Genomic DNA, 13,162 nt, shown 5'->3' on the forward strand with positions numbered 1-13,162 from the left:
AGAATCAGTTCTTCTCTTAAAGGTACATACACAACACTTTTCAGTTTTAAAACAATATGCAGCAGCATCATTAAGCAATTGTTTGCATTTTTCAGCCTTTATTTGGTCATATATCAACTAATTGGTATCAGAAATTAATTAAATTGACAAAAACACTCTCGGCGGTTGGTTTCAGGTATTATTAGCATGCTTGATTATATGGATAAGTTAGTGTGTCAATAATTTACTACAGTAGAACTTAACTAAAGCCTGTGAGGGCTAAATTAGGCCATGTAGCACCCTTTTTTTTAGGTGCTATGCAGCCACATAAGGATCTAAATTGGGGTCCGAGATGTGTGCGAAGGACGTGATCTCGCTAAAGGGGTTTGTGCGCTTGCACCTAACGACTGCTGGCAACATGTAGAGCAGCGAGATGGTGACACAAATCAGTGTGCAATGCTAATTTGACAGCAGCGCTACCAATTTCGAACTCCATGCTCCAGCCAACACCCTGTCTTAACCTCGCACAGCTAAACACGACATTAAACAGAATGAAGGACACTCCACCAGAGCTATTTAAAGGGATCTACTTACAGGTTAGTTGCTGCATTATTTCTTCTGGCTGCAGGTGCAATTGGACATGTTTTTGGAGCTTTCCTATACTTGGCTAAATTTGAATACTCTACAGGGAGTGGTCTAGCTGATCTTGAAGTAGTTTCTTGGTCATTTAAAATCTTGTGCTGAAACAAGTTGTTTCCATACATGGGTGGCCTGGCAGGGCTTCCACTGGGAATTGAACATGACTGGGAGAATGAAGAGAGGCCTCGCAGATCAGGACAAGTTGCTAGAAGAGGAAGGAGGAAGAGGAGGAGAAGTGCTCTCAGCAGGAGACCATATCCACCGAGGGTCTTCAGAGAATAATTCTCATACCTCAACTTCAGCGAGGACCAATGCATCAGACATATTCTTCTCAAAAAAGAGGTTGTGGCTGAAGTCTGCCAACTGCTTCAGCCACAACTGCAGCCTCAAAGCAGGGCAAGGATAGCATTGCCTGTGGCTGTCATGATTGAATAGCTGCCAGTGTGTGCGAGCTATGAGTTGTGGGTGCGAGGCTTGCAACAGTGTTAAGTGTGTGAAGGTGAGGTAAAGCATATGAATTGAAGGGTTGAGTACTGATTTATGGAGATTGTTGGTAGGTGGGTGATTGGGGTGCAGTGAATTGAGCAGTGGATGAGGCTAGAGGTGCAGTTGTAGGATATGCCATTTGAAGATTGAACTCACTCACCTTGTCAACTCGTATCAGATCATTAAACTTCTGCCTGCACTGCAAACATGTTCTGGGAGTTACAGTCCAGGCATTGACCTCCACCACTACTTCTTCTCCTGCCCTCTCTCCTTCTCTCCACATCTTGCACCAAGATCTCCAATGCATTGTCAGAAAACCTTGGTGCATGCTCTCGCGCATGTTCAGCCATTCCTCAAATTATCACAGCACAGATTCAGTTTCAAAAGACTTCCACCACTTCTTGTAGCCACAATGTACCTCCCTTTTAAGAGTAAGAAGTCACACGACACCAGGTTATAGTCCAACAGCTTTATTTGAAATCACAAGCTTTCGGAGCGCTGCTCCTTCTTCAGGTGAAGTGGAGAAATGCATAAAGACACAGCTTATATAGTCAGAGAATCATGTCAGATGTTTACAGGTAACCTTTCCAATTGCCATTTATCACACCTCGGCAGAGAGATAATCACAGCAGTCAAAGGTGTGAATGGTGTCCAAACAGGTCAGTCAGGGAAACATTACATCAAAGAACAATGAGCTGGGGTCACAAGGGGTCAAATATTGCAGATGCTGGGGTCTGTATGAAAAACAAATAAACGGACAAAAAACATTTTTTTTGGCTGGAAATCACAGCAGGTCCAGCCACATCTGTGTAGAGAGAACAAGCCAATGTCGACTCGAATCTGGATGACCCTGCACACCCTTTTAAGAGGTGCAGGCTGCCTTTAAGTAGCACTTGCCACTCATGATATTGGGCCCCCTGCTGATGCGTGAAGCCAATGAACATCACGGGTAGTGCTGGCTGCATGTAGCAATCATTTAACACAGCAGGCAACGCAAATTTAACATGCTGCCTGCAACGCAATGAACGGGCACGAGTTAATCGCGTACCTGGATCCCCGTGCATGGTTTTGGAGGTTATCCAAATTAACCACCTAGATTTCTGTAGTTCTGTTCTAATGCCACTCACAATTTGACTAGTGCCGAGTAGAGAATGCTAGCAGGTAACACAGAAACTAGCTTTATGTGACTTGACTGCATTTTAACCAGTCGTGTTCAAGATTCCAGCCCAAGGGTATAATTATATTTTTTTTGTGCACTGGCATGCCCTCCCATTGTTTTAAATGAGGAAGCAGTAATGGAGTGAAGCTACAGTGCAAATTACTGTTAACTTCCATCAGCACTTCCATAATTATCTACCACAATGTTGGGCTGTGCCCTGCGTAACAGTAGTTTACTGACTGAGCCCAGCTAACACCTAAAAGCAGCTGTGTGTGTGCTTTTAAGAAAGCTCTGAATGTTGCTGTCATGGACTGCATGTAAAATGAAATGTCCTATTGTCCTGTAGTAACAAAGTACACAACATTGTAGCAATGGAGCTTTTGTTTTTGGTGGAACAGCTGCACAAGTACAGCCTGAATAAACTGTGACAGTCGCAGTCTGCAAAGTTTGCTATCCTGAATGTCCAGAAACATCAGGAAGGAATGTTCTCTGCAAGAACAGGAGATGATATTGGATACTGGAAGGGAACTAACCTGTGAGAATAACTCATCAATTTCCAAACATAAGACAGAAGTTCTTGATTGGATGAAGAGCTACAAGTGCCAAAATAGCTGATGTAAATTGCGTTAACCCTGATATTACGAATTCCTACTGGGGCTTGCATTATCCAATATTTTTGATGACGCAGCTTCTTGTTTCATAACACAGAAGATTATGACAGCTCAGCCAGGATCAAGGGTTACTCACCTCTGATAAGGAGACAGAGGGGCCGAATGGCCTTGCTCCGCCAGTGGAAGCAGAGCCTCAGTCCACCGATCCCCAAAGACACAGGCACCAGCCCAAATAGTAGGGACTGCATCATTAGCATAGTCAGAGCAGGCCAGCGATGCCTGCAAGTACACAACAGCAGCATCTGCCCTGTGGAAGGCCCAGAGTGGCTGAGTACCACCATCCTGCTCAGATGCAATAGGTGAGACCTGGGAAATGCCTCATAGAAATAGGGCAGCAAAACTCTTCAGTTTCCAAAGGAACTATCAGGCTGTCCCTACAAGGTAATCAGTCCAAGAGGAATTGATTACCTTGTCCCTGAGACATTTTGGGGCCTTTACAAGGCCCAAAAAGGAACAGACATCTGCTGTCGGTTCTGTTGGACCTTTCAGGTGGTGTACCGGACAGAATTTATTTTAATTCTATGTAATTTCTCAGGGAAGCCTGGGAACTCCCCCAGATATGCCCCTTTGACCTGGGGCGGATAAAGGAATCACCCTTACCCACCAGAATTTCCTGTCCTCCTCTCCACGGGGTGGAATCTCTGAGAAACTGGGCTCTACCCAATTTTACAGCCCGCGCCTGCATCCTCCCCTCTCCCCCACTTCGGATTTTGGCTTTGTTTATCCCGATTGTCTTACAATATCTATCTCGAACATTACACTGCCACGTTACACTCCCAGTGAGATATCAAGAACGCCACCCATCTAAACTTATCCGGTGCTGGACTGTTGATGGGCAGGTTGCCCAAAGTCAAGCAACAGCAACAGAATGTGCTCTCCAGGTCCCTGCTCCTCTTACACCCAGAGCTTCCTTCGGAAAGAAAACAACGGAATTACAGTTTCTCGCATTATTGAACAGCCTACCTGCAATCCCTGTCCGTCAACAGTGACAGAGTTAGCTCTTTGTATTTTGGTGCGCTCCTCTGACTTTTTTGTTTGTACGGAATTATCATCTCTTCTTTTCACAGTGGATTGCCTTTCCTGGTATTAAAAACAAAACAGTGAAATCTGTAAGTATCTCATTTCTCTGAAATAGCACAATAGATTCTGAGGGGCTGAATTTCCATGCCGGATTGTCCACCGTTACTTTGTCAGAAGTGTTACGTTTACATCATTTCACCAGGGTTTCCGTTGCTCTTCCACTGAACTTATGGCAGTAGAGCGTTACAACACCTGTGATGGCTGCTCAGACTGATTACATCTAAATATTAGGATGTGTTTATACTGCATCTGTAACATTGCTGAGGAATGATTCCGACCCTATGAGAAGTGCATTGAGACCCCCTGGAGGAGGGGATTAATAAATATTTAAATTAACTCGAGTTATACTCACACTCCTTGGGGTTGACCAATGGAGTATAACTCCAGCCGGTTTAAATATTTAGACATTGCAGACACTCTTCCCTCCTTTCTCTAAATAGTTAGGCCCTGAAAATGCATGGGTTGCGATCCCAGCAGTAACACCATGAGTGTGCCTTTTAGTGTTGATCCACGGAGGTTATGGAAGGCACCTTATGTGCATGGGCCCAGCAAACACCACTACTGCGCATCTCAGGCACTTGCCTGCCCCATGCTGCCAGAAATCCCGGAGCCTAGTCACCTTTGTGGGGGTTGGTTACCCAGCCTTCCTCCCCACCACTATTTCCCAATGCATTTCTCATCTTGGCCCCCTGTGTACAACAGCCAATCCACATTTTTTTTAAATTTTTTTATAAAAGGTCCAGGCTGCTTCCTTAGCCTGGCTCTCCCCGGTGAAACCTACTTCCACTCTTCTGGAGGCCTGTATGCTTCGTCACTCCGGGTGCACTGGCCTCCAAGGTTACTCTGGGCACCTAATTGTTCAGGGAAGCAGAAGCTCCCAGCATTGGGAGTCCTCACTCCTAACCTCAGCCCTGCCCACTCTGCATAAGTGTTCGTCTAAGGAGCTGATGGAGGATCCATGCCCTACAAGACCTAATGGGAATTTGTAATTAAAGTCAAGGTCCCAGCCTTTTTCTGAGCCAAGCCCTGGAATCCCACTGGAGTTTCAACAGGATCCAGTGGAACCGCTGAGGGAATTTGGCCCCATAAATTTTAACCACATCTTCACAGAACTCTCTCCTGGGCAGGACAACTGGAGTTCCAGCCAGACAGTGTAAACAAGTTATTGTTTGGCTAGAACCCATACTGTAGCTGCCAGTTTTGGACCAGCAGCTACAGTATAAGTGCAATATCACTTAGCAAGGACAAAACCTTATCCCAATACACTGAAACCTGAGTGATCATTTACAATCCCTATTGCATTGATCTGGGGTTCTACAGCCTTTGACCTTAGAAAAAAGAAGTACAAATCATTCAGAAGAAACTTCAGACAAAAAAAGCTGAACCATTCTTATTGTCCCCTCTGTTCACTATTCTTGGCCGTGCGCAAGAAAGCAAGTTTGCCAGCGCTGCCCGGCTGCAAGACACAAGTGCACATCACATGCTCTGACAGCCCAACTGTGTTTAAAATTGATAAAGTGAATTGTTATAATCACAAATAAGCATATTCCAACACTGAATCTTGGTGTATTTGTGTATCAACATGGGGTGACAAAAAGGATCCACCTAGAATCAACGTGTTTAGAAACAATATTGAGGCAGTATCACTGTCACATTTTTTTTATCTTTTTCCAGAGGAAAAATAGTTACATTTAACAGTTGTGTTTTAAAGCAAAGAGCATTCACACAAGTTTTTTTTTTAAGTTTGTAAGATGGAAGGTTGTTAATATGCTAATGAGCTAGGCTTTGAAATTGTTTTCCCCAAACTGTAAAATACAATTCCTTAACTTGCCTCGGCAATCGATAAACCTCTCACACCCATTGTGTTGGGAGGTCCCTGTAGTGTCCGCGTATCAATAACACACGGACTGCAGGAGAACGATAATAACAGGTGTTTACTGAACAGAGGGTATGCTGGAACTGAAAGTACAGAAGCCTGCTACGGTTTTATATACAGGTGTGGTCACTGCCGGTACTACAGTATAAAAGCAGTTCTCTCTTAAAGGTACATACACAACAATTCCTCCCCTTTTAGATAAACAGTACATAACATTCATTTAACCATTAAATAATAACTAATTACAATTACAATTTTCTCTGTACTATATACATCAACTAAATGTAATCATTTATAAATACAGTCTTTGAGGAGGCTTCCTGATCCTGTCTGGATAGCGCCTTTCTCGAGTATCCTGTTCTTGCGGCGGAGTCGATTCTGGCTCATTGTCATTGGTTGGTTCGTCAGCTTCCAATACCACTGATTCTGAGGTAGACGCAATCTGTACTTCGGGTTCATCACCAGGTGCACATGCTCGTGGTATGGGTTTGGCTTGTTCCTGTGACTCTAGAATCTGGTCAGCATGGCGTCTCACGATGCTCTCTCCAACGTCCACTGTGTACATTAGTGGTCGCTGCTGTGTGCATATCATTCCTGGCTGCCATTTTTCTGTTTGGTAGTCGTGGGCCAAGACTGGTTGCCCTATCTTGAAGCTCCTGGTTGGCTTCTCATTGATGTGCTGGAATTGCTTATCCTCAACATCTCGTCTTATGTTTGGTTTGAGCAAATCCAGGTGACATCTTAACCTTTGGTCAAAGAACATTATGGCTGGAGCTTGGCTGGTGACTGCATGTGTCGCATTCCGGTAAGCAAACAAGAAATTATCCATCTTGTGTTGTAGTGGTATGTCGTCATTATACATCGCCTTTATTGCTTTTTTAAAGGTCTGAACAAACCTCTCAGCCAATCCATTTGTGGCTGGATGATATGGGGCAGATGTGTAATGTTTTACACCATTATTCCTCAAAAACCTCCGGAAATCCTTGGACACAAACTGTGGTCCATTGTCGGAGCGAATCTGCTCTGGCAAGCCATTCCTGGCGAAGATGGTCTGTAGGACTGCAATAGTTTTCTCCGTGGTGGTGGAGGACATTTTGATGACCTCTGGCCATTTCGAATGTGCATCCACGGCGATTAAAAACATTGAGTCCATAAATGGACCAGCAAAATCAATGTGTACCCATTGCCATGGAGATGAGGGCCACTCCCATGGGTGTAGCGGGCCTGTGGTGGAGCGTTTTGGACTTTCTTTATCGATTCCCAGCCACCACACAAACGCCCTGGCTAGGCTCTTCATTTTTACCCCTCCCAGATGACCCTCATGAAGCTCATTGAGCACTATATCTCTCAACTTGGGTGGAATTACCACTCGGGATCCACACATCAAGGTCCCCCGGCACACTGACAGCTGTTCTCTCCTTGGCGAGAATGCTGGCAACAGTGAGTCGCCATATGCTGGCCATCCCTTCACTGTCAAATCATAGACCCGAGAGAGTGTCGGGTCATTTTGGGTTTCCTTCTCTATACTTGAATTTGTAACAGGTAGACATTCGACTATGGTCGAATGGAATATCTCAACAGGGTCCACTGCAGGTGCTTCCTCCACTGTAGGCAACGGTAGGCGCGACAGCCCATCAGTGTTTCCATGCTGTTTCGTACCCTTGTACTCTATGTCGTACTGATGTGCCCCTAGAAAAAGTGACCATCTTTGCAGCCGTTGCGCCGTCATCACCGGAACGCCCTTCTTTGGGTTAAAAATGGAGACCAGAGGCTGATGATCAGTCAGTAGGGTGAATTTCTGCCCGTGCAGATAGTGATTGAACTTCTTCACCCCCCACACCAGGCTGAGGGCCTCCCTGTCAATCTGGGCGTAGTTACGCTCGGCTGAGGTTAACGAGCGCGACGCAAAGGCTATTGGCCTCTCTGAACCATCAAGGAATTTGTGTGACAGCACTGCTCCAATGCCGTAGGGAGACGCATCACATGCCAACCGAATCGGTAGTGTTGGATTGTAGTGGGCCAATACTTCTTTTGAAGTGATTAGGCATTTGCATTTCTGAAAGACACGCTTACACTCATCACTCCATTTCCATGCTACTCCAGTTTGCAGCAGGGCGTTCAGTGGGTGCAGAATTGTAGATAAATTTGTCAAGAACTTATGGTAATAGTTTACCAACCCGAGGAACGACCTCAGTTGCGACACATTTTTCGGTGCTGGAGCCTTGACTACTGCCTCAATCTTGTCTGGGGACTTATGTGACCCCTCCTCATCAATCATATGGCCACAATACGAGATTTGTTTCCTGAAAAACTCACATTTGGGGCGGTTGGCTCGTAGCCCCTATTCTTGTAATCTAGTGAGCACCTGCTCCAGGTTGGCAAGGTGTTCACTGTCATTTTCGCCCGTAACCAGGATGTCGTCCAAATAACACTGGGTCCCCGGGATCCCTTGCAGGACTTGTTCCATCACCCTCTGCCAAATAGCCGGAGCTGATGCTACCCTGAATACCAGTCGGTTGTACTGGTAAAGACCTTTGTGAGTGTTTATCGTGAGGTATTTTCTAGATGCTTCTGCTACCTCCATTTGTAGATACGCTTGGGCCAGATCAATCTTCGTAAAGCGTTTCCCTCCAGATAGTGAGGCGAAAATATCTTCTATCCGTGGATGTGGATATTGTACTGTGTGCAGGACTGGGTTCACAGTTACCTTCAAGTCCCCACAGATGCGAACCTTCTTCGGCTCCCCAGGCGTGCTGCTCAATGATTTCTTCATTACAGGAACGATGGGTGTGGCCCACTCGCTCCAGTCCACCTTGGACAGCACACTCGAATGCTCCAGACTCTCCAGCTCTGCTTCGACGGCTGGGCGGATCGCGTACGGTAATGGTCTGGCCTTAAAAAATTTTGGGTTTGCGTTATCTTCGATTTTTATCGTTGCCGTTACTCCTTTTAGAGTCCCAAGTCTTTGTTGGAACACCTCTTTCGCGTCAGTTAGAATTTTTGACAGTCGTCCAGGTGTGACGTCGTCATCCTTTTTGTCAGCCACAGTTAGCGCCTGAATGGAATGCCAATCCAATTGTATTTTTCGGATCCATTCACGTCCCAATAATGGTGGTCCTCCATCTTGTAGTATATATAGATACAGTTTCTGTGTTTCCTTGCTGTTGTATTTAACGGGCACCCTTATTTTTCCTCTGGGGTAGACTTTTTGCCCCGTATATGTCTTCAATACAATGGACGTGTCCTTCAAGGGTATGTGTGAGAATAGCCGCTCATAGTCTCGTCGATTCATGACAGTTAGGGCTGATCCTGGGTCCAATTCCATCTTTACTTGGGACCCTGCTATCATGAGGGTGACCCAAATGGTTCGGTGATCCTCCTTTGCGATCACGTTGTGTAACTTTAGACAACTTAGTCTCCTGCTCCCGGAGTCATTATCACTCTCCTGATCTTCTGAACTACTGTCTGTCATTTTTTTTTCTTTCTTATACTTTTCCTTAGTAGTTCTTCTGGTGTTGGTTTTCTTTCCCGACCTGCAGACTCTTGCTATGTGTCCCACTTTTCCACATTGCCTGCATATTTTTTCCTTAAATCAGCAGTCCTTCTGGTCATGGGTTGTTCTGCCGCAGCAATAGCACTTTTCTGCTCCATATGCCATTTCGTTGGTGCTATATTCTTGCAGTTTCTGTTGTATTTCCGCAGCTCCCCGTGCTGCTGCTTCATAGGATACTGCCACGCTGAAAGCCTTTTCTAGCGTCAGGTCCTTTTCCGAAAGTAGTCGTTTCTGGGTTCCTTCACTCTGGAGCCCACAGACAAACTTATCCCTTAAGGTATCTGCCAGTCCTGCTCCGAACTGGCAGTGCTTTGATAACTTGCGTAGTTCCGTAAGATAGTCAGCATTGCTCTCATCTTTGTGCTGGTTCCTTTTATGGAACTTGAATCTTTCTGCTATCAGCAGCGGTGTAGGGTTTACATGTTCCTGTAAGATATTGACAATCTCTTCAAAGCTTTTCTCCATTGGTTTAGCTGGGGTAATTAAATTCCGCAATAGGCCGTACGTTCTCGCGCCCATCAAATTTAATAATACCGACGCCTTCTTTCCATTGGCCACCTCATTTGCCTTGCAGTACACTTCAATTATTTCAACATACGTGGTCCAGTCTTCTATTTCGTTGTCGAAAGCAGTGATACTGCCACTCTTCGGCATCTTGGGTGGTTTAAAATGGCACCTCCCGTGCTTTTCCTTCTTCCCCAATGGATTAAAATGGCACCTCCCGCGCTTTCCCTTCTTCCCCTTGCTGCCAAAGCTGCTCCTAGCGTTCTAAATAGTAATGGCAGTGCCCCGCGGCTTCGGCGCGTCTCTCTTTTGTTAGTTAAATTCCTTAGTTTTATTCTTCTTCAACGCTGTCCACTGCGCGTCTCTTTACCTTCGCCTCATTTTATTTTCTCTGACGCTGCCCGGCTCTTGAGCACCGACCGCGCCCTGTGCGCTCCACCCTCTCTATCTTTTCCGTCCCGACGACGCTGCACGGCCCCTTTGCAGAGCCGCTCGATCGAGCTCAAGCCCGCTGCAGTCCGGAAGGGTCAGCGCACTACCTGCTACCAGCATGATTTGCTGGAACACCTTGACTGGGGAGCCAAGCCCAGCTCTCCACAGCCTCCCCTGCGATTCTCTGAACTCCGATGGATCACTGGGCGGTTGCCCACGGTCGACGCCCGTTGCTCTGACTTCGACCTCCAAGAAGCTTCTTTTCAGGGATGGATCCCCGTGAGGTGATGCAGTACTGCAGGTGAGTTCGAACCTGCTCGTCGCCAGTGTAGTGTCCGCGTATCAATAACACACGGACTGCAGGAGAACGATAATAACAGGTGTTTACTGAACAGAAGGTATGCTGGAACTGAAAGTACAGAAGCCTGCTACGGCTTTATATACAGGTGTGGTCACTGCCGGTACTACAGTATAAAAGCAGTTCTCTCTTAAAGGTACATACACAACAGTCCCAATCCCAGGCACTCAGCAGCGGTTGACTGGCAGGGCCTTCTCTCAGGTTATGAACACAGGGAGATTTTTTAAAAAATAGACAGAGACTCAAGCAGACAGTCATGTTTTTAAACAGAAAGCTATGGGGCCAAGTTTTTGCCAGGGTCAGAAAGAAAATGCAGCAGAATAGTTAGAGATTATTTTGTTTAAATCAAGCAAGATGGCCCACTGATGTTTGTAATTTTGTATTATTCCATGTAGACAAGTTGTACTGATTGAATTAAGTGAGTCCCATCATAATCGTTGCTGTGTGTTCACCTGCTATTAAATAAAATAGCTTAATGATTCGTATCTGGCCTCGCCTTACCAAATATTTACTCAATTTGACTTCACGAAGATTGGAAAGGTATGTGGAGCACGTGAGAAAGATGTGAATATCTGGTTCAGATCACAAGGGGGTACTATTGTTACAGCCCTAGATTATATCATGGTATAGTTAGATATTGGACAGGCCCCTAAACATAAGGCACTCAGACTGCTTATGGCACCGCTGAACCAGAGGGAATATAGGAACTTGAAACAATCACCATGAAGGTGGATTTAATTACTTTAAAGATTTAAGCCTTGTAATTGCTCTGTGGGATAAAACCATGAATGCCAACGTGATTCTCTGAAATTTCTCTCTCTACCATTGTATCAGAAGTGTTAATATAACTACTAAAATAGTAAGAAATCACACAACACCAGGTTATAGTCCAACAGTTTTATTTGAAATCACAAGCTTTCGGAGCGCTGCTCCTTTGTCAGGTGAAGTGGAGAGATGCATAAAGACACAGCTTATATAGTCAGAGAATAATGCCAGATGATTACAGGTAATCTTTCTAACTGCCATTTATCACACCTCGGCAGAGAGATAATCACAGCAATCAAAGGTGTGAATGGTGTCCCAACAGGTCAGTCAGGAAAACATTACATCAAAGAACAATGAGGTGGGGTCACAAGGGGTCAAATGTTGCAGATGCTGGGGTCTGTATGAAAAACAAAAAACAGACAAAAATTTTTTTTTTTGCTGGAAATCACAGCAGGTCCGGCCGCATCTGTGTAGAGAGAACAAGCCAATGATGACTCGAGTCTGGATGACCCTACGTCAGGTGAGGTTACATGTAGCGTGACATGAACCCAAGATCCCGGTTGAGGCCGACCTCATGAGTGCGGAACTTGGCTATCAGTTTCTGCTCTACGATTTTGCGTTGTCGTGTGTCTCGAAGGCCACCTTGGAGTATGTGCTCTCATCCCACGTACTCCCCGCGTGGGAGACTTCTACTGCCTCCCAAAGATACACAAAGCCAACACACCCGGATGTCCTGTCGTATCAGGCAACGGAACCCTGTGTGAGAACCTCTCTGAATACGTTGAGGGCATCCTGAAACCCATCGTACAGGGAACTCCCAGCTTCTGTCGCGACACTGCAGACTTCTTACAGAAACTCAGCACCCACGGACCAGTTGAACCAGGAACACTCCTCACCACGATGGACGTCTCAGCACTCTACACCAGTATCCCCCACGATGATGGCATCGCTGCGACAGCCTCAGTACTCAACACCAACAACAGCCAATCTCCAGACGCCATCCTACAACTCATCCGCTTCATCCTTGACCACAATGTCTTCACCTTCGACAACCAGTTCTTTACCCAAACACACGGAAAAGCCATGGGGACCAAATTCACACCCCAATACGCCAACATCTTCATGCACAAGTTCGAGCAGACATATTCGCTGCACAGGTCCTCCAACCAACGCTATACACCAGATACATCGACAACATTTTCTTCCTATGGACCCACGGCGAAGAATCACTGAAAAGACTACACGATAACATCAACAAGTTCCATCCCACCATCAAACTCACCATGGACTACTTCTCAGAATCGATTTCATTCTTGGACACACGAATCTCCATCAAAGACGGACACCTCAGCACTTCACTCTACCGCAAGCCCACGGACAACCTCAGGATGCTCCACTTCTCCAGCTTCCACCCTAACCACGTTAAAGAAGCCATTCCCTGTGGACAAGCCCTGCGAATACACAGGATCTGCTCAGACGAGGAGGAATGCGATGGACACCTACAGACGCTGAAAGACGCCCTCGTAAGAACGGGATATGACGCTCGACTCGTTGATCGACAGTTCCGACGGGCCACAGCAAAAAATCGCATACACCTCCTCCTCCTCAGAAGACAAACACGGGACACAACCAACAGAGTACCATTCGTCGTCCAGTACTT

General features: G+C 46.0%; 1 protein-coding gene across 1 annotated transcript in view; it reads right to left on the reverse strand.

The window, feature by feature from the left end:
- The window catches only part of dgkb (diacylglycerol kinase, beta), a 1,409,408-nt gene that overhangs the window by 1,081,718 nt on the left and 314,528 nt on the right, over positions 1-13,162 (reverse strand). Inside the window, exon 11 of the mRNA XM_085988391.1 lies at positions 3,898-4,014. Within this exon, the coding sequence (XP_085844517.1) occupies positions 3,898-4,014 (117 nt within the window). The remainder of the gene's footprint in view (positions 1-3,897; positions 4,015-13,162) is intronic.

Source organism: Somniosus microcephalus, chromosome 5 (assembly GCF_052327205.1).
Source record: "Somniosus microcephalus isolate GS21.2 chromosome 5, FLI_Smic_1.0, whole genome shotgun sequence".
Taxonomy (NCBI): Eukaryota; Metazoa; Chordata; class Chondrichthyes; order Squaliformes; family Somniosidae; genus Somniosus; species Somniosus microcephalus.